This window comes from Oryzias latipes, chromosome 16, assembly GCF_053564925.1.
Source record: "Oryzias latipes strain Hd-rR chromosome 16, Olatipes_Hd-rR_3.1".
In the NCBI taxonomy this organism is placed as follows: domain Eukaryota; kingdom Metazoa; phylum Chordata; class Actinopteri; order Beloniformes; family Adrianichthyidae; genus Oryzias; species Oryzias latipes.
This window is the reverse complement of record NC_136252.1, coordinates 6079877-6103604: the sequence shown is the minus strand read 5'-3', so window position 1 is coordinate 6103604 and position 23728 is coordinate 6079877. Positions and strand designations below refer to the sequence as shown.

Here is a 23728-nt window from a genome sequence, read left to right as displayed (position 1 = left end):
TCTGCTTCCCACTATTTGCCCTACTTTTACGTGTGGTGGTAGGAAGGACGCAGTCCCTCTTGATTACATCCATGAAAGCACCACCAGGGATGACAGCGACAACAGACCCGGGTACACAAAACAGAACCCTGATCCAAACCTGGAGGAGATGTTAAAGTCCCACTCCCATCATCTCTTGTAAAAGCGTCATATTCTAATGAGGATTATGCTGTTTTTAGCCTAAATCCAAAAACCTGTGTCCTTTTCTAGGACTAGTTTCAGCAGAGCAGCAGGAGCTCATTAGAAATGTGGGCGGGACTGCCCCCCCTCTGCGTTGCTGAAAGCAGCTTAAAACTTATCGCCTGCTCATTTTTTTTTTTTACATCATAAATAAAATCTTTTTCAAACGGCATTTTTCAGTCTGCTCCTGAATAACAACAATTTGAATAAAGAAATACTCAGAGATGCAAATTTAAGCAAATTTTCCTTAAATTTGCCGTATATCGTGAAATAAATGCCACAAGAACACGTTAAAAACACACTTTTTATCGGAGTGTGTCTCTAACAAAGGTCTGGTATGAAGTCAACCTCATATAAGCAGCTTATGTGACTTTATCGATGACAAACAGCCTCATAAATACTACCAGTAATCATCTTGAATTTCCAACAAGAACTAAAAGCGTCTTTTTATAAAGGGATAATAGAAAGCTAGATTTTAAATCACAAAAAATCATAACATTTTGCATTATTTGGTGTAAAAAGAACATTTACAGAATGTAATCATTTCCCTTGATGCACGTGTCGCAGCGTTTAACTCTTTAATTTGTAGGATCGATGCAGTTACCTCCAAATTTGACACAAATAAAGCTGACGCAGCTCTAATATGCTGACTCTTTACTGGATCCGTGTACTCAGGCAAAGACAAAGGTCTAAATAATGAAAACATTCACCAAACAAAAGCAATTGTCAGTTTTTCAATGAGAAACAAGCACGGATATTTTCCTGCACAAACATTTTAATTTGCTCCACAAAGACTCGCCAGCTGTTACAAGCTGGAGCCTGGATTTCTGAGGTCAACTTGCTTTTTACTGGGACTCTGCCACTTGAGTTGAAGGTCTTGATGGTGAGAGAGCACAGTTAATCGACTTTCTTTCTTTCCCAAGCTGTTGTTGTACAAAATTATTATAGAATCAGGGGTAAAAAAAAAAATTAAAATCCTTGCAGAGGCTCTTTTGTGCTTGATGTCTATAGGAAAAAAACACAAGAGCAGCTTTGTGGAAAAAAGAAAAAGAAAAACCTGGCCTTCACACTGAAATGCAATTTCACAAGCTCCTCAACAGGCAACAAGCATCTACTCTGCTGCAACAACGGCTGGGCGCCTCTTTACCCATTTTATTGGCCGGTGTGGAGCAACCGAGTGGCAGCAAAGGTGACAGGTAATTTACAGAGAAACAGATATATGTTATTTGAAGTAAGCCACTTCCCTTCTTCCCAGCCTCACAGATAAATGGATCCAGCTTTAGCCAACAGATGGAAAGAGGTCATTTCTGTGTTTTGTGAAAACTTGTCTTGGATGTGTAACAAGTGAGATTGTAAACGCCAAATTATTTTTGACACGTTCACAGTCTGAGCCCGTCAATGCAGGCACTGCCACCTGTTTGATGGAGCCCCCCCATTATGCCTTCAGTAGACACTCACATACTTCACCGGCTCAGTCAAGAAGCGCTTAGACTACCAGTGGTCACGTGACTTGAGAGAAGTAATCGTGAACAACGACAGTCCTGCTTTGAAGGACTTTTCTGCTTGTGGTACCAACATAAATTGAAAGCTGCGTTTAACTTCTGTTTTGTGGTTTAAAGGAAAACAATGGCTGCAAGCTTTAAAAACTTTGTGACGAGAAGTGTGCAAATGTTATTTAGAATCCTTCTTTTGGAGACCTTCTTGTGTGAACATGTGTCCTCAGAGAGTTGGAGCGCTCCAGCTGCTGGAATCCAGTTGCTCTGACTTGTTGAGGACCCTGGCTCCCACTAGTGCAGCACACAGCCCCAGAGGTGGTGAGACACACAGCAGCTCAACGGAGCAAACAAGGGATGGAAACAGATAGCAATGGTAAGACAAAGAACGCCAGGGCAGAGGACGGACCCCACGCAGCTGCTCTTGTTCTTCAGGGAACCCAGGCGGGAAGCCTCTCAAGCGCTAAATTCCTCTAATATGTGCAGTCATCCGGCGTGCAAGGTGGGGGCGAGGGTGGGGGACTGCAAGAGTATCAGTCCTGCAACTCTGCGGCCATGATAGAGAAGAGGGACCAGCTTGACTGGGCGGCTGGCCACTGGGCACCGGGCAGTGGGCTACACAGAGACCATGAGGGGTGATACCCACCACTCTGTCGGGCTGCAGTCTGTTAGGAGACCCTTTAAAATGCCAACAAAGCAGGGCAGGCATGGGGAGGCAAGAACAGAAGGTGTACATATGTGTGTCAGTGTAGCGAGAATTAAGAGGGGTGATACTTTTATGGTTGAGCGACTGGGCAATGAGGGCTCAGGTGGCCTGACTGAGGTGAAAGGACATGCGGGAAACGTTCACCACAAGTATAACTGTCAGCAAAAACCATAAACTGGTAAAACTAAACTTTCAAAATGTCATAACTTCCTACTAAAATGGATTAAAGGTAGTTGTTTCTTTTCTTTCAAAAATTCTACTTTAATCTAACTTGAAAAGTAGATTGATGTACAAATCCACCAGGGGGAGCAGATGTACTACATCCAACTTATGGAATTAATGATTTATTCTTTTTAAATCAGGCAGGTCAATAATAAATCAATAACATGACATTTTGCTGAACTGCCATAGGCCTAAACAGTATATTGACAAAGAACAGTATCTGTTCCTACAAATCCCACTTGGTTCTTCAGTGTTTCTATTCTACAGGAGCCTTACCTGTTGTTGCTTTGGTGCTCTGCTTTTGTAGAAAGTCGAGAGTCTGAGCCAGAGCCTTCTTATTGCAGTGGGTGGAGAGCTCCTCGTTGCATTCAAAACACCTGTTGGAGTCACAGAGTCACAGACTTGAGGAACCCAGAAAACACATCACGTCAATCATCATTATGAGGACACTTTAAAAAGCATTTTTAAGTGTCAAAATTTTAACAGGCCATCCTATGTGTAGAGAGCTTCAGAACAGACTTACATATATTACGTTTAAAGACTTTTAAGACCTTTTGAAGAATTCTTAGAATCTAATTTAAGACTATGAACAAAGAAAATGAAACAGTCGGAGTCTGCAGTTCCCCAAGGCGCCAAATTTAAATGTCTTTCAGAAAACCATACAATTTGCTTCATAAGGATTTCCGCTAACCAGTTCTAACCACCACCACTCCTCTCAAGGCATGAATTTACACTCTCATTTTTCTGCACCAAGGAGCCTGAGTCACTTAGCTGTGGTTAAATGATACACGCCCAGTTCACGACCTTCTGACAGCGGATGCTGGAAATGTTTGTTGGTTTTTTTGTGTGAAAGGACATCACATCACATTGATGAGAAACAAAATGTAAGATCCATTCACTAGAACTTAATGCTTTATAAGGCCCTGTTTTTGTTCACTTATATTTCATTTAATTCAATTCAATGTTATCTATATAGCCCCATATTACAACAATAGTCGTCTGAATGGGCTTCAACTGGTAGTTGTATAGTAAACATAAAACAATAAGGATCATGAGGTCATAGAATTCAATAAGTAAATTCTAAACTAAACAGACTAAACTAAACTGGCCATCCGTGCCCTTAAACCAAACCCTCCTTCTCGACCCCCACCCCAAAAGAAAAAGGATTCCGGAAAACAAAAGTAGAAGCCTCAGGGATGTCCACATGCTCCCCAAAATGTAAAACTTTTGAAGACTTCAAGGATCTGCGGCCACCCTTTGGCAGCCATCAACAGACTGTCATCTTTTCCTTCCATGTTAGCTCAAAAACAGGCAGAATGCCAACACTTTACTGTGAAACTAGAAACAGCGTCTTCATGACAGGACAGAACAAAGTTCCAGAGTTTCTCACCAGGCCTTCCATGTGTTTAAGCTGATGGTGATGCAGTGAGATTCCAGGTGGAAGGCCTGGTGATGCTTGACCGCGTGCTGGATCTCTGATTGATTGCAGCCCTGGAAAACCAAACAAAAAATACAATTATGGTAAAAGGTGTATAATTATTCTGTAGAAACCCCAAACGCAGAACCAACCTTTCCTATCTTAAAGCACTGTATCAGTCAGTTGCTATAATTTCCATGTTAGAAAAATCTCAACTTCTGCTCCCTCTCCTTCACTATGCAGACATCCTCTACTTCAATACCACTTCTGCTTATGTACCGGTACATTCTCTGGACATCATTTACAACAACTTAGGTTGCTTTGTGCTCCGCTGCCCCTATATGACCCAATACACCACTATGTACCAGCAGCTAAGTTGTTTCTCACGGTCAGCCTGAAGACAATATCATTATTCACAGTTCATTTCTAAATGCATACATCTGAAATATGCAGTTTTTTTTCACCCCCAGGTTTGATAGAAATCTGCTCCCAAAGAATGGAATAACCTTCCCACCTCTAGGAGGACTTATACATCAATCACATTATTTAAGAGAGCATTCTCAATACATTTAACCTGCTTTTGTTTCCATAATCCTAAATGATATGTAAATATCTTTCATTTTTCCTATTTAGTATTTTAAAATTCAATTTTGTTCTGTGTTTTGATTAAATATGCTTTGAAAAACTGTGTTAGGATGATGGAAGTCAAAGCTGTAATCTGTGTGTGTGAGTATGATTGTGTTTGTGTGCTTTGTGTTGATCATACATTTTATATCCATCATTCATTCATTCGTTCATCTTCTAAACCGTTTTGTCCCTTTCGGGGTCACAGGGCTGCTGGAGCCTATCCCGAACACTTGTGGGCAAAGGCAGGGGGCATCCTGGACAGTTCGCCAGTCTGTCGCACGGCTAAAAGTATCATCATTTGTATTTTCTTGTGTCGGCTTCTCTTGGTTTGTTTATTATTTAACTTTGCTTTGTCAGCTTTTCTTTTGTTAGAAACAGGAGGAACACTTTCCCTGCTGCTGCAACAACAGCAGCAGGGAAAGTTTCACTTTTCACCACAGACAAACAAAAAACCTTTAGAACATGTTCATAAAAATGCCCGCTCTGTTCCTCAATGCAGACAGACATGCTCTGCATGCATGGATCTGTACACATCCAGGTAACTGGACTCCCTCATGCACATCTCCTCTCAATAGACAAAAATTGTCTCAAGTTTGCTCTTGTTTTTTTTCTGTGAAGCCCATTCTTTTCTTGTCCTCATCACTTTACAGTTCTGTTTAGTTTTTGTTCACAGGCGCACCTAACAATCATAGATGCACCAATGTTTCTAACATGACTAAGACTGAGGTAAAGAGAATGAAGAATGAAGAGAAACAATTGAGCAGTGATATCTTCCATTCAGCTATAGTTTGATACAAAGTATAAAATGTGTGGAAAAGCATGTCATTCTTCACAAAACAGTGAGGCTATGAATATTATGCCATTTGAACTATTCAACCAATAAGCAATAGAAAAAACATTTCTAATGTCTGATCTGTAAGTCTCTAACCCACATGTGTCAAACTCAAGGCCCGGGGGCCAAATGTGGCCCTCCATGTCATTTTATGTGGCCCGCGAGAGCATGAAAGTTTTTGATTTCTTAAAATAAAATAAAAAATTGATGTGTATTTATTCATCTCTAGGGGGAATTGGACTTGAATTATGGGAGTGGGCGTCTATATATTAGGACTTAAACTCTGTCCATATAACCTAATTGACAGAATCAAATGCAAAAAGATTTATGCTAGAGTAACAAGCAAACATATGCTTTCTATGTAACTGTAATTGTCACTTTAAAAAGTTAGAATAAATAAATAATGACTTATTTATCATTAAAGAGTAGTTACATTTATTTTTCATTACTTTTACTCACATGTATAAGTTATATCTGACCCTTCAAGGACAACCACTATGCTGATGTGGCCCTCAGTGAAAATGAGTTTGACACCCCTGCTCTAACCAGAGAAAACAGATTCCCCTGCTAATAATCCAAATAAGAAGTTCATCCCTTCAAAGGGTAAAAATAAAATCTTTAAATCTAAATAGAAAACTCAAATGATTGGTTTACGAGCTATGCAGGGAGTCTTTTATGTCAATCACATTTACAAAAACTGTTGGAAATCTTACCTGGAAACCGCATTTTAAGCATACTAGGATGTCATGGGATGCTACTGGCTCTCCGTCAATCATGGTCCTTTCCTTCAGGCAGTCTGAACACACCAGCCACATGCCTGAGAGGACCGACTTCTTCACAGAGCCCAGGTCCACGGCTTTATTTACATGCTGGCATGTCAGTCCTCAGTAAAAAGTAGCACAGATGTATTTCTTAAAACCAGAGGAAGAGGTCTGGGCTTTATACAAAACAACTGAGACAAATGTACTGATCAATAGAAGCCAATAAAGATTAAACTCAAGGCAGCTGACTCTCACAGCATTATAATAAATCAGAAGAATTGAAAATTTAGGTTGTAAATATATTTATTTTGATTCACGGTTTCAATTAAAAACTAATTTCCCTCTTCATAACTATAAATATTGTGAAAGGTGATTATGTTTTGTACTTATTACAACTATTTTAAATTATTCAAAGTCATCACACAGATAAAGAAGCCATGTAAAGTAAATGCCTGTCATTTGTCCACATACCACTGACTTCATCTGATGACTCTTCATCTCTGGGTTTCCGCGGTTTGTTGGTCCGCTTAGTCATCTCAACAGCTTTCGAAGAAAAGGGGTCCTTTAGCCGCATCTGGAGGTCTGAAGAGGACGGATGTACAACTGAATAATGCTACATACAAGTAAACAAAAACTAACATAACTTTATTTAAACACTACAACAAATAAAATAAAACAGTTGTAGTTTAATCTACAGATCAAAGAGTCTTTTATACCAAGAACAAAAGAAGCAACACAAACAATAGCTGAATCTGCAACATAGAGTGAAAATATTCTAGAAAGAATAACAATCTTTGGTAACTCATTTCTAATGTAGCCCCAGTCCAAGTCTTTTGGTTTCATTCCATCCCAAGTTTGTGTAGCTTTAGCTGCAGGGCTGTTGTTGTTATATAAGATCACTGACGTCAACGGGAATTGCTTTAAACCAGACTGCATTTTCCAACAAAGTCAAAAAGCATTCAACATAAAAGGAAATAGATTAGCGACATTGCTAAATCAATCAAATGTTCGTTGGCCTTTACAATATATGTCACTATATCCCCTTACAAAGCAAGTTCAAAAGCGAATGAAGTTTAGTTTTTCCTGTTAAGATAAGTAATACATCAATTTGAACTCACCTCTTCCAGTTAGCTTCTAAACTCTGTGTTAGCTGAGAGATGTCAACTCTGCCTAACAGACAAGCTAGCTACTTTAGCTAGCCCAGAAATGACCACAATTACTTTCATACACCACTCCGAAATATCACCTCCTTGGAAAGAACGCGATGATAAAATTTAAACGACTGTAATTGTAGCAGTTTCTTTGCTGTTCTTTATTATTTAATTTAGTTAAAAATAAAAGTCGGTAAGCTGTTGGTAGCAATAGCCAAAAGCATAGTTTAACGTGACGCACTACGGCAACTCCACTGGTCGGATGCGGCGTTCAGGGCCCGTAGAACTTTTCTAATTTATTTTAGTTTGTTCTTAATTTGGAAAAAGATAAAAAAAAAAAAAAAAAAAAAAAAAAGCCCAACATGATTTTAGACATAAATATCAGGTTCACACTGTGACACTGAACTTTCTATGTTTACTATCTATTTGTAAACCGTAACATATTTGCTCTTGCTAAGTTTAGGGAAAGTTGAAATGAGGTTCTGAAATTACAGTAGTTTTACTGGGGAATTTGCACAAGTATTTAATTTAAATATAATTGGGTGTCTGTGTGTCTTTTTTTGTAGGTTTTTGTACTATGGACTACGAGTCCGCAATAAAGTTTATCTATCTATCTATCTATCTATCTATCTATCTATCTATCTATCTATCTATCTATCTATCTATCTATCTATCTATCTATCTATCTATCTATCTATCTATCTATCTATCTATCTATCTATCTATCTATCTATCTATCTATCTATCTATCTATCTATCTATCTATCTATCTATCTATCTATCTATCTATCTATCTATCTATCTATCTATCTATCTATCTATCTATCTATCTATCTATCTATCGTCAAGAAAATACAGATTGTTTTATATAGGTTTATGACCAATAAAGGAATGAACCAGCTCTGTGTGGTGATGCTGTTCATATTTAATATGAGCCTCAGACTGGAGAAGGTACCAGTCCTCTGGAGGACTTCCTGCCTGGTTCCGGTTCCAAAGGTACCTCGTCCTACGGAACCGAACCACTTCAGACCTGTCGCCTTGACTTCCCACCTGATGAAGGCTATGGAGAGGATCATCCTCAGCCATCTCCGCACTCAGGTGAGCTCAGCACTGGACCCGCTGCAGTTTGCATATCGACCAGGCATCGGGGTGGATGACGCCATCATCTACCTGCAGCATCGGGCCCTGTCTCACCTGGAGGCCCCTGGGAGCACTGTGAGAGTCATGTTTTTTGATTTTCTCCAGTGCTTTCAACACAATTCAGCCATCACTGCTGAGGAGGAAGCTGGAGGTTGCAGGTGTGGACCAACATCTGGTTGCTTGGACCATCAACTACCTCACAGACAGGCCACAGTTTGTGAGGCTGCGTGACTGTGTGTCTGATGTGGTGGTCTGCAGCACGGGGGCACCTCAAGGGACTGTGCTCTCCCCATTCCTGTTTACCCTGTACACATCAGACTTCACCTACAACTCCCACCACTGTCATCTGCAGAAGTTCTCAGATGACAGTGCCATTGTGGGCTGTGTATCAGGGGGGGATGAGCAGGAGTACAGGGGGGTCATCACTGACTTTGTTAGCTGGTGTGAAGTTAACCACCTGCTGCTTAACACCAGCAAGACAAAGGAGCTGATCCTGGACTTCAGGAGGTCCTCACCATCACAGTCACCGGTGATCATCCAGGGTTCAGACATTGAGGTCGTGGACACATTTAAATATCTGGGTGTTCACCTGAACAACAGACTTGACTGGTCCAACAACACGGATGCTCTGTACAGGAGGGGCCAGAGTCGCCTTCACCTGCTGAGGAGACTGAGGTCCTTTGGCGTGTGCAGACAGCTGCTGAGGACCTTTTACGACACTGTGGTGGCCTCAGTGGTCCTTTATGGAATTGTGTGCTGGGCGGGGGGCAGTGCAGGCAGAGACTTGAGGAGGCTTAACAAACTGGTTAGGAGGGCCGGCTCTGTCCTGGGCTGCACACTTGAGTCCATCGAGGAGGTGGCGGACAGGAGGATGTTAGCTAAGCTGACATCCATCATGGATAACCCCTCCCACCCCTACACCAAACTGTAGAGGCGCTGACCAGCTCCTTCAGCACAAGACTGTTGCACCCTCAGTGTAAGAAGGAACGCCACCGCAGGTCATTCCTCCCCACCGCCATCAGACTGTACAACACCGTGTCAAAGTGACACTCCACGGTCCCAGGGGTGTTTTTCTGTTTAGTCATTGATTCATTTACTTTTGTTGTAGTTGTTGTTTTCAATTTTAAATTGTTTTTTGTTCCTGAACAGTTGTTTTTTTTTTTGTTCTTGGTGTGAACTTCATTAGTTATTTCTGTATTTTGAAAAAATTTGCAATGTTTTTTTACAGTTTACATGTTTTGCAGACCGCATGTTTTTTACACTTTTGCAGCTGTATTTATTTAATATTTATTTCTTTATTTAATAAGAATCTCATTTTTGATAATAATTTTTCATAATAATTTTAGTAATATTTTTAATTATCTAATATAAATGTAATTTGTGATGTCCTTTATTAATGTTATATTATATAGATTATTTCTGAATGTCGTGTTGCTGCCACAGATAAATGAAATTTCCCCATTGTGGGATTAATAAAGTCATCTATCTATCTAACTATCTAATAATTGCGCGATAGTGTTTTTATTTTAATATAGGGGAGCCCGTATTTTTTGTGTGTACATTTTTTACCCTCTAGACGATCCGTAGTCCAGCGCAGGCGCAGTCGAGGTCTTGTCTGTTTCAGCCATTGAGCGCTAGTTCATCGCATAAGTTTACTAGATTGTCTTATTGCAGCCGTGTTTTAAGCTTTGTTGACTGGTTTTATGCCCTAAGAGGCTGAGAACAAAGGGTCTCCGTACAAATTCATTAGCAACACATGGCGTTCAGGGGATGTTGGAGGTTTGTTGGGGTTGTCCCTCGACTTTTGTGGGATAGTTCTGTCCCGTGGAGAGCTTCTGTCCCGGTAGGGCGAAGCTGTGTGCCCGTCTTTTACAACAGTCGCCAAGGTCTCAAGACTGACATCTGCTTATCATGTGACTCGTTGTGTGTGTTTTTAAGAGATCGTCAAGTTTACTTTGTTTTGTTTTCAGGCACCGAGTTGCAGCTCCGCGGGTACAGTTCAGAGCCGCTGAGCACTGAGGTCAGTTACGAGCAGCTAAAGCAGCGCCTGAATGACGGGAACGCGGTGGTGATAGACGTCCGGGAGCCGTGGGAGCTCAGGGAGTATGGCTTTATCCCAGGGTCCGTGAACGTCCCCCGTAAGTCTTGCTCTGAAACATAAAAATACACTTATTTGTAAGGACGCACGCAGCATCATTTAAAACAACACGGCAGCACTTGAGACACATTAACAAATCTGATCCAAACTAAAATTTATACAAATTTTACTTTAACATTGGAAAAACATCTTGGTTTCATTAATTATGATCAGAAACTTTCGTCTAAATTTTATTTAATAAATCTGCTGATTTTACTAACTTAAGTATTATATTCATAAAACTAAATTTAGCAATAAAATTCCAATTTTTTTATTTTTATTGATCAGCCCAAATTAGGTTTTAGTAACATTCCATTTCTCCCAGTACAAACAAAAAAGCAGTTAAAACATGTCATTTTGCCCAGCTTTATAATTTAATATAAGTTTATTTTTGTGTATGTGTCCCCTCTGGTGTTTACTTCAATTGATGTACAGTTTACTGTTCTTTGCTTTTTACTGTATGTCACCTGTGTTCTGAATAAAAAAACAACTACACAACAGCACAGAGCCGCTGGACAGAAACACAATCAAATATTCAACAGCGTGTGTTCATAGAAATATATTATTTTCTGAACAGTTTTGACCGATCATAACAGTATAAAAATCAAGCTAACAGCATGTTTCCATGTATAATTAAACAAGGATGAATTTATTTATTTAAAACATTTTAAGAACAGAAAACCTTTCTATTTGATTTTTATTTAACTTTATTAACCTACCTTCTAAAACCCTGCGTGTCTTAAAAACAAAAGAAACAAACTCACTTGCATAAAGCTAAAAATTATTTGCTGATGTGGACGTAATTTCTAAATAAAGAACAACACTTTTATCCACGTGATCTCATCTGATCTAATAGGCTCATGTACTTTATGACCATAACTACAATAGAAATGTATTTCAAATACAGAGAAAGCTTTATTGCCATAATACAAGGACCGTAATGAAATGTAACCATGCTGAGGTGCATTAAGGATCATAAGACGATAATAAATGCAGGGCCTTCTTGTCTGAAGCCCAACTAGCAGCAAACCAAACACTCGCACAGTACATCAGCACTGGTTCTACGACACCGGAAGGACATATTTCATACAGTATTATATTACAGAATCAGAAAAAAAGAACTTTAGATTATTTGTTTAGTTTCAGTTCCATGAAGGATGTTTCTGATCATTTATCAAAGTTGTAGTTTGAGCAGTTCAGAATGGTTTTTGGCGTCCCCAATTCCATATCCATCATGCAGCTATAGACATTGTTGATTAGGTTCTGCTCATCATGAGACACAGTAAGTCAGTGACATAGTTGAAACCCTTGACCTGTCTTTGTTTCACTACACCAGTGGGTCAAGTCAACACTGCTCTCCAGCTGAGTCCAGAAGACTTCAGAGAAAAGTTTGGTGCTGAAATGCCTCGCCGGAGGGACAACATCGTGTTCCTGTGCTTGGCGGGCATCAGGAGCAAAGCCGCTCTCGACACAGCTGCCTCGTTGGGATTTAAAGAGTGAGACAGACAAAACCTCAATCCTAGTTCTTGGAGGCTTTTTATGTACAAATAGATTTGAGTTTCTTAGTCCTAAAATACTAATAGAATGTTTCTAAAAGCTACCTTTTGGTTGAGATTTTTTTTCCTGGTTCTGTTTCAGCGCCCAGCATTACCCAGATGGATGGCAAGGCTGGGCTGAACGTGAAGATCTGAAGTGACCCACTGATTTTGGAAACGGATGTCGTTTATTCAGGCAGGACACATCAACAGCAGAAGATGAGGCGTCTTCCCCTCCAAAAGCAGCCACACCGTTCTTCGCAGCTTCTTTAAGTCTCTGCTACATGACTGCAGGGAAAAGCCTTCCTTCCTGCCAGGGTTGCTGTTGCTGATGGAGGTGCAGGACACTGCTTAGCTCATCAATAAGCTGAAGCTTATCAGCTTCAGGGCTTCAGGAGTCTTGTGTCTTTTAAACTCCTCAAACGAGTAGGCGGCTCTTTTTTCCACATGGGACATCTTGGAGATCTCTATTAATTGTTATATTCTAAAGAGCATGTCAAAAATGTTACAGAAAAAGCAGATTTTCATTTGTCTAGATTTTAGTTTGATCCTTGTTCTGGAGGATTTTTTTTAAAGTGTGATTGGAAAAGTTCCTAAAGTTAGAAAAGCCAACATTTACAACTCATTAAGCACGACATGATTATCAAGAAATAGCTATAAACTGCTTTGTTTCCAGCAATCCCTGAACATTTGTTTCTTTCATGAAGTGCAGGTGTGTCAAACTCCAGGCCTCGATGGCCGGTGTCCTGCTGGTTTCACAAACAGCCACACTCTGCCTGATGCAGATTACCTGAGCCAGGTGCGTTTTGGCCATAGGAGACAACAGAAGCAGCGTTAGTTAGAGCTCAAGCAGGAAACCTTTTAGGACTGCAGTTTGATGCCTGTGATTAAAGGCCAATTTAACTGATTTTTTGTGCACTTCCTTACAACTTTGTCCCCCATAGTACTTAATACCCCATTATACCATGGTCCTGGTGAATACTTGATTCTGACTGCTGGGTGTGCATCAAAAAGTGATAATGCACAATGATAATGCACGTCTAAAAAGAAGTTCTGGTCACAAAGCTTAAATGTTCTAGATTACTGCACCGGCTTCTTTAAAAAAACAAACTTTTGCTTCATCATCTGGACAAAAAGAAGTGGTAAGAGGAACTTTCTCTCTGATCCGATGGTTTGTTTAACCATCAGCATGTATATGGCTTTCTTTTGTCGCTGCAGCCCAGGTCAACGCGCCACACCACGTAGCAAATATTCCACTTTTAGTTAAGAAAGCGTTCGAAAAAGGAAAAAATAATAAGAATGAAGCAGTAAAAAATGGTTGAATTTCTTTTGTAAGAGACCATGGTACAAGTGGGATAATGGCCTTGTGGTAGAGTGTCTGCCCAGTGACTGGAAGGTCATGAGTTCAAATCCAGGCCGAGTCACACCAAAGACTCCAAAAATGGGACCTAATGCCACCCTGCTTGACACTCAGCATTAAGGGGTTGGATTGGGGGGTTAAACCACTAAATTGTTCCCAAGCGGCTGTGTCTGCAGCTCACCCCTCCCCCAGGAGATTGGTCAAATGCGGAGAACAAATTTCACACACTTAGGTGTGTGACAGATAACAGGACTTTCATTGATTTTTTTCGAAGTGTGCATTATAAAAAATCAACTCTCTTCGCTGAAGCAACTTTGCGGAGGACGGTTCAGGCTTCCACGGTGTGCATTAATTTCCAATAATGCACACTTCGTCGACCATTGACCCTTAACTAATGAGAGCCGAACAGAGCTTAGTTTGCACACTCCATACCAGGTTTTTTAAATGAAGCACTTTTCCACATTTTTTTGTAAGTTTTTCACTAATCAGCTTCAGATTTCATCAAGATGGAAGCTTGCAGCCATAACAAAAAGTTTATATGAAGTACCGGTAATTAAATCGTTTGGAACAACACTACTGAGTAGTAGCACTAACGGCAGCTCTGCTGGTTGAAAGAAATCCAAGTCATGCCTGGAAAATGATTTCCTTATCTCAAGTGAACACTCTGATTGGTTCATGGCACCAGTGAAAGATTTCTCCTTCCCGTCTAAGTCCCCACTTGTCTGTGCTTTTAACCTTCAAGTGGCAGCCTTACAGCGGTTTAAGTGTTTCCTTGGTTTTGTGTTATTTAAGTTCAGCTTTAGTACAAAAGCAGGGCTAAAAAAAAACTGCAAAAAAATGCAATATTCCTTCAAGTGACTTGAAAACTGTTTATCAGCTGAAATTCATAACTCCTTAAAATACTGAGTGATTGCTAGAGTGGAGAAAGTGCAGAATGGTTTTCACCTTTTATGTACAATGATGGGTTTGTTTTGCAGAGAGTTGATTAATCCTCTTTTAATTTTGTTTTTGAGGAATACGTTTGTAAATAGATAACATTTGCTGCTACAATAATTTCAAAATAAAACTTGTGTTTTTATCCATAAAAATACTGTTTCTTTATTTGTACTGGTTGAAGGTGCGTCCTGCAGAAATGACCTCAGAGACCACTCATTTGGTGAATATGTGGGATTAAAATAGACAGAGGGATGGCTGGTGAGCTGACAGGCGCAGGGATGATCTACTGTGTTGAAGGGCTGTGTCTAATGGCCACTGAGTCTCCGTTTGAATTTGCCACTGACCCTCAAAGGAACATTAACAGGTTGCTTCATCAGTGGTCATGGTTATTGTTTTCAGCAGAGAAGAATGCTTCCACTGCTGAGCTGCAAACTTTGCTCTTTATTTCACCCGAGCTTTACAGCCTCAGCTGAGAGTCCAAACAGCATCAACCATGTCAGTTTGCTCCAAATTCTTATCAGTCTTTATCTCAAAGTTTCAAAGCAGCTTGCTGATTCTGAGTCATTGTCAGTGGAAGGACACTGACCCCGTCATGACTTTTCCCTGGCACGAGCAAACGACCCCCATAAACAAGCTGACGCTATTTCTGCTCACTCTGAGCTGCTGTCCTCGTTGTTAGGGCATAAACACTGATATTGTGCAGCGAAATCCTGCTGCAAACATGAAGTAAGAAGAATAAATGAACTTAAACATGAACGGGGCGTTTTCTTAGCTTGTACAATTTTGTTTTGCCTGTATTTGTAATAACAGAAAACACATTTAAAATGTGCTCATCTGGATAATAGTTGTAGAAATTGTTTATCATTCCAACGTCATGGTGCAACTTTACTCGCAAGTCATGTTAGATACGTTAGTCATGAAAAAAACAATTATTAAAACCTCATCAATCTTTAAAAAAGTTTATAAATATACATATATATAGAGAGAGAGAGAGAGAGAGAGAGAGAGAGAGAGAGAGAGAGAGAGAACATACTTTCTATCTTCTCAAGATGAAGAATAAACAGAAAAACCTTTTTTACCATATTCCTAAGGAAGACCCTCAATGGTTGTGACTAATATGCTAAAGTGAACAAGCAGGAAGGATGCACCTCATACTTTCCAGCTGCCTTGGGGGCAAATAACAAGCCAAGCACACGACTTCATTCATGGCGAAAAGAGCCTTCTTCCACCGCAGCAACTGTATGGAGAAACATAACACTAATGAGAGCGTACCAGATCCCATCTGGGATGTGTTTGGATACAATTTAGTGACACTTATGTCTGCAGGCATATTGACCCAGAGCATGATGGGAAAAAATGTCATCACCATACAAAATAACTAGTTTTTGATGACTTTATTTATCTAAAGGCATTTGTAGCTTTACAACCACTAAATAACTACATTATAATAATGCTATCAATCAATTTGTATTAAAACTACATTTTTAATGATACCGCTTTAGTAAAAAAAAAACATTTGTTCAAAAAAGGAACAAATTGGTTTTGCAAAGTGACAGTAAAGCACATGTTTAATGTGGAGAGAATCCTTGTCAATAAAACACATTTTTTTATTTGACTTTAATTACAATATATATCTACATATTTTTAAATAATTGTTGACAATATATTTTTGCAGCAGACATCCCATTTAGGTTTATTTTTTTAATAAAATGTTGTTTGTTTTATGAAGAAATACAGGACATCATAATATTACAAGAAAACCACAATATTGTTCAAACGTAAAAAATAAATAAAAATGTTTTTTATTTGTCAAATTTGAGTAAAGCAGTGCTTGATTAATGTTAGTGGTCATTTCGATTTTTTGTTTTGTTTCTGTTACATATTTAACTAGTTTCCATGTTTTCTCTATTATCTTACTTTGGTTTTACACATTTTAACCTGTTTTGATAAAGATCCATCAGTTATCTCACGGTTTCTTATTAGTGTTTAAAATCAGAGCAAAATGGTTACTAATGACGGCATCATAAATGTGCTCCAGCGGAGAATATCCTGATGACGAACAGCCCTGTGTGGCTGAAAAATGGAAAGAAGCTGGTTGGAACAGACATGTTTGTTCACACAATGAAAAGATTCCATCTCTCTCCAAAAGTGCCACGCTGCTGTCAGATGTGAGGTCAACAAAAAGGAATGACAGCATGGCTTCATCCATCAAGAGGAGAAACAATAACTGAAAAATGACTTTCACTTGTTATGCTCTGAGCACAAACTTCCTTTTTTGTGTCGAAACTTGAGTATTATCTCCCAAATTGAAGTTTAAAAATGCTGGTATTTAGTTTTTACAGTAATGAAAGGCTTTAAATGTCAATAAAAAGGTTTGTTATTTGACCTCTTATCACTGTGCCACACCAACCGTAAACTCCAGACAGTAATCCCCCCCATTCAGCACATCCTTTTCTTCTCTGAAGCAGTTCATTTCAGTTTCCTTTTTTGCATAGTCTAATTTTAATATGTTGAAAGCAGACCAGACTAATAAGTACTAATTTACGTCAAATTTTGCCTCTTTGCAGCCGCAGCGTTATCAGGTCACCCTCTAGCTTCTGCTCAATGTTCAATTAAAGTCCTTTGTCCCATCAGAGCAGATTACATCAGAGCTGCACCTACTGGCATGAGAGACTGCCCGTTTCCAGCCTGCCTGCTCCTTTTTCTGCTGGACACCAAGTCAGTATGAAAAGAAAAGCATTAAAAGACGGGCGGATATGTGACCCGAGTGTGTAACCGGAGAGGATGAGGAGACACGGATACTGCAATCCTGCCCTGCTCCTCACAAGCTACTGACACAAGTCAGATCAACTTGATTTGGTGCAAGGGCTCGAGATTCCACAGGTGCTGCCTCATGAGTGGGCGGCCTGGCAAACAACTGGGGGGTATAAAACCTGAAAGTGGTTCTGTGAGCAAGGGAAAAAGAAAAAGGACAGCCACAAAACCATATCAGGCAGAGAGGCGCCTAAATATTCCCTTCAGACATCCACAAAGCACACAGACAGCTGCAATGAGTCACAGCCCGGAGAGGATTTCATCCTATCGCCGTCACTTTGAAGACAGCAGCAGCTCAGCCTACCAGGTCAGGGTGTGCAGCCCTTCCCCAACCAGGAGACAGTCCCGTCATGCCTCCTCCGTGTACTCTGCGAGGCCTGGGGCAGTGCGTGTGGAGTCAGTGGGACGGCGTACAGTCTCTGCTGCCCGCAGGTCACGTGTGTCTGCTGTTGGGTGAGTGCTTTAGCTCTCCACACTACTGTATTGTCCTTAAGGCATTGTTTCAAGATGCCCCCCCCCAATGCTTCCTATTTATGTGCGTGAGTTTGTGTTCATAGAGTGGGCGCTGGGGCCATGCTGTGCGTGGGGCCCAGTGGAGAGCGGCCCATAGATCTGGATGTAGCTGCAGCAGAGAACCAGGAGTTCCTCAGCACTCGTTCAAATGAAAGGCAGGAAATGGTCGTCCTCAATGACAGATTGGCCGTTTACATTGACAAGGTAATCCAAATTTAATGCAGAAGATAAATGTAAAAGCAGCTTCTGATATTTTTCTTTAAGAGGTAAAGCAGAGAAATGGGATCAGATCTTTTTTTTTGGTCACAGGTTCGATCACTTGAGCAGCAAAACAAGTTACTGGAAGCAGAGATTGAAGCCTACCAGAGCCGCTTTGCAAAGCCAAGCGGTCTGCGCCTGCTGTACGAACAACAGCTGAAGGAGCTGAAAAAAATTGCCGACCAGATGAGAGTGCAGCGGGTGAGGCAGACAGATTCCCCCGGCTTCATCTCCTCTGTTTCTTTTTTACATCCATACTCAGTAGGGCGTGATGTTTTACGCCCCACTGATCTGGGAAATTCAGCCTAGCAACGATACAAAACGTCAACTTGGTGTTTTCAAGGTTTTCTATCTGGTAACAGGCTCATTTCTAGCAGGCACACTGAGAGGTGCCTCAGTCTGCTGAGGTGTTGTGGAGTACAGCTGTCATCAGCTATGTTTTATGCACAGATGAGATGACTTAATTGCACATTTGCAGGCACTGTCACAAACACACAGAGGAGTGTAGCCGGAATGCAAAAGGGGCTTATCCACATTTTTCACACATCCTTGCACTCACCTTTAAATTGAACAGAAAGGTTATTACTTCTGGTTTCTTGGTTTTCAGGACGTTTCCTTTGCTGCTAAGGAGTCCACAACTGCTCACCTAGAGGCAGTCAAAAGCAAATATGAGGAGGCGGTCGAGATGAGGAAGAAGGCGGAGCTTGATATTGAGGCTTTCCGTCCAGTGGGTGCCATTTTCTCATTCAGTGTTCGGTTACCGATAACATGCAGATAAAAAGACACCAAACTCTTTTTAGGATGTTGATAAAGCCACATCCTCACGCATCACCTTGGAGAAGAAGCTGGAGCAGCTGGAGGTGGAGATGGAGTTCTTGAAGCGGATCCATCAGCAGGTGCATGTTGTTGCTAGAAACCACTGTTGGGTTTACGCACACTTAGATGACGCCCGAACTTTGTTTCTGCACAGGAAATTGAGGAGCTCATGAAACAGATTTACTCAGCTCACGTTTCAGCTCAGAGTCTGTTTGATCTTCCTGATCTGGCTGCTGCGTTGAAGCAAATCCAAACTCAGTATGATGACATTGCTGCTAAAAATCTCCAGGTAAAAATGTGATCAGGTAATGAAGCTTACGAGTACAAGAAAAACTGTCAGAAGTGTGATCATCAACAGGCTTTTTCAATATTAGGAGATGGATTCATGGTACAAAAACAAGTTTGAAGATTTAACCCAAAAGACTTCAAAGCACGTTGACAGGGTTCGAAGCATTCGAGAAGAAATAGCTGGTGCTAAAAAAGATGTAAGTATTTATTATGACAAAAGATTAGTACAAAAAACAAATATGGGCAACAAAGGATTTACAAAAAATGAAAACATTGCCCTCAGATCCAAAATAAAGAACGTGACTTGGATTCCATGAGGACTAAAAATGAAGCTCTTGAAGCCCAGATTCGAGAGAGGCAAGAAAAGTACAAGAAGGAACTGGAAGACTTGCAGGTACGGCTGACCTCTTGATGTCTTCAAGGACACACCAGATCAAATCAAAAGCAGTTGTTGTGGGCCTATATTCTCATTAACTGGGTTATTGGATTTATTTTCTTAACTCACAGGCTCGAATTGAAGCCCTTCAGCTTGAGCTAAAATCCACCAAGGAGAAAATTGCACTGCACCTGCGTGAGTACCAGGAACTACTGAATGTCAAGATGGCTCTGGAGATCGAAATCACAACTTACAGGTGGATGAATAGCAGCTGTAAAGGTAGTTCCCTGTCATTTGTTTACAAAGTAATGAAACATGACTTTTCCTGTTTATCTTGCAGGAAACTGGTCGAGGGTGAAGACCTGCGGCTCTCCAGCATGATACAAACCTTGTCTCTTACCAGCTGTAGCATGAGTGCTGTTGGTGCTGGTGTGAGCCTCAGTGGAGGAAGCATGGACGGTGTAGGTGGAACGGGTGGGGGTCCGATGGGAGGTAGTAGAGATGGCATTGGAGGCGTAAGGGGGGACCTAGGCATGAGTAGAGGCAAAGCTACGAGAGGATTGGCAGCTGCAACTGACATTGATGGCCTTAATGATAGAACAGATTCTCAAGGTTACAATGGCCGGAGGGATATTTTGACTAAAGCAGGTGGGGAGATGAGGATTGGTAGTCATGAATTTGCCACCGAAGATGTCAGAGCAACAACTGGGAGTATGGATACTGGTGGTAGTGTTGGGGCTGGAGGTCTTGTTGCTCAGGCTGGAGGTCTTGTTGCTCAGGCTGGAGGTCTTGGTGCTCAGGATGGAGGTCTGAGTGTTGGGGCTGGGGGTCTGAGTGTTGGGGCTGGAGGTCTTGGTGCTCAGGCTGGAGGTTTAGGTGCTCAGGCTGGAGGTCTTGGTGCTCAGGATGGAGGTCTGAGTGTTGGGGCTGGGGGTCTGAGTGTTGGGGCTGGAGGTCTTGGTGCTCAGGCTGGAGGTTTAGGTGCTCAGGCTGGAGGTCTTGGTGCTCAGGATGGAGGTCTGAGTGTTGGGGCTGGGGGTCTGAGTGTTGGGGCTGGAGGTCTTGGTGCTCAGGCTGGAGGTTTAGGTGCTCAGGCTGGAGGTCTTGGTGCTCAGGATGGAGGTCTGAGTGTTGGGGCTGGAGGTCTTGGTGCTCAGGCTGGAGGTTTGGGTGCTCAGGCTGGAGGTCTGAGTCTTGGGGTTGGAGGTCTGAGTGTTGGGGTTGGAGATTTGGGCGTTGGGGCTGGAAGTCTTGGTGCTCAGGCTGGAGGTTTGGGTGCTCAGGCTGGAGGTCTTGGTGCTCAGGCTGGAGGTTTGGGTGCTCAGGCTGGAGGTCTTGGTGCTCAGGATGGAGGTTTGGGTGCTCAGGCTGGAGGTCTGAGTCTTGGGGTTGGAGGTCTGAGTGTTGGGGTTGGAGGTTTGGGCGTTGGGGCTGGAAGTCTTGGTGCTCAGGCTGGAGGTTTGGGTGCTCAGGCTGGAGGTCTTGGTGCTCAAGCTGGGGGTCTTGGTGCTCAGGCTGGAGGTTTGGGTGCTCAGGCTGGAGGTCTGAGTGTTGGGGTTGGAGGTTTGGGCGTTGGGGCTGGAGGTTTGGGTGCTCAGGCTGGAGGTCTTGGTGCTCATGCTGGAGGTTTGGGCGTTAGGGCTGACCTGGATCCTGCTACCATTCATTTGGGAAAGTCTGGATTCAACACTGAAGGTGGCATCACTGGAGTTGCAGTAGGTGGTGATACTGCCGGCTTAGCTGGTGGCATGATAAGCCTGACAGGGACAGGTCATGGCCCTGAAAAAGGACATGGTGTTACAGGTGTTGGGAAAAACCTTGGAGATGGAACTACTTTACCAGATTCGAAAGAAATGGGAAAAATTGGTGGAGGCAAAGGTGGCTTGAGTGGTGCCAGAATTGGATTTGGATCGGATGGATGTGATGGCAACATTGAAACCTATGCAGAGCAGGCTGTGGAGCTGACGGAGAGAAGGACAGTGCTTATTAGGTAAAGGTACCGCCAGGTATCTTTTCCCTGATGGAACACACATGCTGTGTGCCTGTAGTCTTAAAGGCTATGGTTCTGTAATAAACCGTTTTCAGGAAGTTTCATCTTATCTCACACCACATCTCTGTTTCTCCTCCTGTACAGAACAATTAAGAAGGAGGATGATGTGCTGGAGATGGACCACCAAGAACAGACCTACACCATCACTGGTGCTGCAGGTGACTCTGATGCGGAGTGAATTCTCTGTTGACCTCGTATCACCCTCAAATCTCCACGCCCTTCTTAGCGTTGGACTGACCAAACCCATGTCTGGACTGTGACCTTTGGCCTTTGACTCCTGACATACACCCCAAGTGACCCTTTGCTTCAGGCTTAAACCCTCAAATCAGGATTTAAAGACAACTCACTTGCAACACTATGCTCTCTAAACCTTTGTGTGTCCTGCACTCCCACTTATTTCAGTTTCAAATAAAGCCATCAGCATTTGATCACCTTGTCTGTCTTTTATATTTGTCTGTTCATGAGGCTTTTCAATTGATAAAAGGCAATGTAATATTTTGACAAAAAAGTAAACACATTTTTTGCTAAGCCTAAACAGTTGCTTTTGTTGTCTAAAAGGGGAAACGGGGCTGAAGACAACATCTAAACAGAAAGACAAGGCCAGAGACACCTTAGGGTCAAGGCGTTCGCCCTGACACTTTCTACACTGCTGACGACTCAGTCAGTCAAATTCCTCATGCAAGAAAGTGACAGCTTACAGCCGTTTCCTGTCCTCATTCCATCCAAATCCACACCTTTTTCTTCTGCAGCTGATTGGGAATGATTGGATGTGGCCAGGAGATGCCAAACACGCTTAATGTTCAGTTCAGGGGCAGAGAGAGGGGAAATGAAACACAAAATCTCTGCAGCAAAAAACGAAAAAAAATCTTGTTTCTTAAACAGACGGCAGCACAAACCTGAAAACCAACATTGGAGTGAAACTGTGAAGTGTTCTTCATTTTCTATTATTTGTTTACATTTAAATTTTCAATATGTCAACATTGACACTGAGAAAATGACATAATCAGTCAAGTTAAGCAACAAAGAAACGCATAAAAAAGCAATAAAAAGTAAAAAGAAAAATGTAAATACAATAAACCCCTTGCCGCTTATTCAAATATGCATCAAATTATCCGGATCCGAAATTACTTTAATTTAGCTTTTACGTGAAAAAAGTGATTTTGTTTTTTGCAGCTGGAAATAAATTAAGTTATCAAGAGGTAAGCTCAATCCTCACCTCAATTTACTAATAACTTTATCATTGAAGGCAAATAATCTGATCAATATTTATCTTTTGCAGAATATTTTTACACAATCATCCCACCAAAACTGTATGGGGCAATTATCCTCATCAATTTTCTGTTTGTGTGAATTATCCGAAAAATGTGCAGAACTGAACATTTCTTTAAGATTTATTCTTATAGGAATCAACTGGCACTTAAGTGTAAAAACCCAGTGACATTAAGGATATAAATAACGACCAAAGGAGTGTGCGTTAGTGCGCGCGCGTGTTTGCGCACGCCTTCTTTTTTTTGTCTGAGAAGCGGAGCTCTCCATGGTGCTTTATTCTGCAATGAATAAATCGAGTGTGGTCCTAATTCGTCATAGTAAGTTCAAATGAAAAACATGTTTTCCTACTTTTTATCCATAAAACTGACTCAAACAAATGTTCTGCAAAATTCGTACAAATAAAAAAAATCTAAATAATAATTAAAAAACATTTAAATCCGCTCTAGTTTTATCAAAATGATTTGATTAAATCCCACTCTTTTTTGAAAGAGCACAAAAAGCATGTTTTTATAATTATATTTTAATGGCCTCGATTCAACACAACTTTATTTCAGTTAAATTAGAAAAATCTGTTCGAGTCCAGATCTTTTGTTGCATTTGAATTCAGGGCTAAATCTAATCATCCAAACAGGAGTCAAAGCTGCATGTCTGGAAACACGCTCTTTGCCATCATAGTTGTTTTGCTCACACTTTCAGTTTGCAGAGACAAGCCTCTCTGCCGGCTGGGTCAAACTTGGTCCCATGAGAAAGATCCTGGTTCACTTTAAATCTTCACAGAAAAGGGCAAAAGTTGTGACTTTCTTTGAAA

At 41.3% G+C, this 23728-nt stretch overlaps 3 protein-coding genes across 5 annotated transcripts in view; 2 read left to right on the top strand and 1 right to left on the bottom strand.

The window, feature by feature from the left end:
- Positions 1–7701, bottom strand: part of usp45 (ubiquitin specific peptidase 45) — a 29766-nt gene extending 22065 nt beyond the window's left edge. For 2 of the 3 annotated variants that reach the window (XM_011484841.4, XM_011484842.4), the window contains exons 1-5: positions 7396–7701; positions 6749–6859; positions 6230–6399; positions 4031–4131; positions 2917–3017 (exon numbers count right to left, since the gene is read on the bottom strand). In XM_011484841.4, the coding sequence (XP_011483143.1) occupies positions 2917–3017; positions 4031–4131; positions 6230–6399; positions 6749–6851 (475 nt within the window). In that variant the 5' untranslated portion in view covers positions 6852–6859; positions 7396–7701. The remainder of the gene's footprint in view (positions 1–2916; positions 3018–4030; positions 4132–6229; positions 6400–6748; positions 6860–7395) is intronic. The other variant, XM_078933772.1, reaches the window with a different exon arrangement.
- A 2462-nt stretch (positions 7702–10163) lies between these two features.
- On the top strand, positions 10164–14688 carry tstd3 (thiosulfate sulfurtransferase like domain containing 3). The gene is made up of 4 exons (XM_004077597.5): positions 10164–10454; positions 10539–10706; positions 12042–12201; positions 12344–14688. Exons 1-4 carry the CDS (start codon positions 10325–10327, stop codon positions 12399–12401), a joined length of 516 nt encoding a protein of 171 aa, XP_004077645.1. The 5' UTR covers positions 10164–10324; the 3' UTR covers positions 12402–14688.
- Positions 14689–17481: 2793 nt separating this feature from the next.
- On the top strand, positions 17482–22079 carry zgc:172323 (uncharacterized). The gene is made up of 11 exons (XM_078932520.1): positions 17482–17803; positions 17908–18067; positions 18173–18322; positions 18729–18848; positions 18922–19017; positions 19092–19226; positions 19312–19422; positions 19509–19619; positions 19733–19857; positions 19942–21591; positions 21736–22079. The coding sequence occupies exons 1-11, from the start codon at positions 17586–17588 to the stop codon at positions 21827–21829; spliced, it is 2970 nt and encodes a 989-aa protein (XP_078788646.1). The 5' UTR covers positions 17482–17585; the 3' UTR covers positions 21830–22079.
- The last annotated feature ends 1649 nt before the right edge of the window (positions 22080–23728 follow it).

Excerpts from the sequence above, each read along its gene's own strand:
- tstd3 (XM_004077597.5), top strand. The coding sequence starts at position 10,325 with ATGGCGTTCAGGGGATGTTGGAGGTTTGTTGGGGTTGTCCCTCGACTT. Across the intron at positions 10,455-10,538 it reads CTTTTACAACAGTCGCCAAG|GCACCGAGTTGCAGCTCCGC; the intron begins GTCTCAAGACTG and ends TTTTGTTTTCAG. Across the intron at positions 10,707-12,041 it reads AGGGTCCGTGAACGTCCCCC|TGGGTCAAGTCAACACTGCT; the intron begins GTAAGTCTTGCT and ends TCACTACACCAG.
- zgc:172323 (XM_078932520.1), top strand. The coding sequence starts at position 17,586 with ATGAGTCACAGCCCGGAGAGGATTTCATCCTATCGCCGTCACTTTGAA. Across the intron at positions 18,849-18,921 it reads ATATTGAGGCTTTCCGTCCA|GATGTTGATAAAGCCACATC; the intron begins GTGGGTGCCATT and ends AACTCTTTTTAG. Across the intron at positions 19,858-19,941 it reads ATCGAAATCACAACTTACAG|GAAACTGGTCGAGGGTGAAG; the intron begins GTGGATGAATAG and ends TTTATCTTGCAG.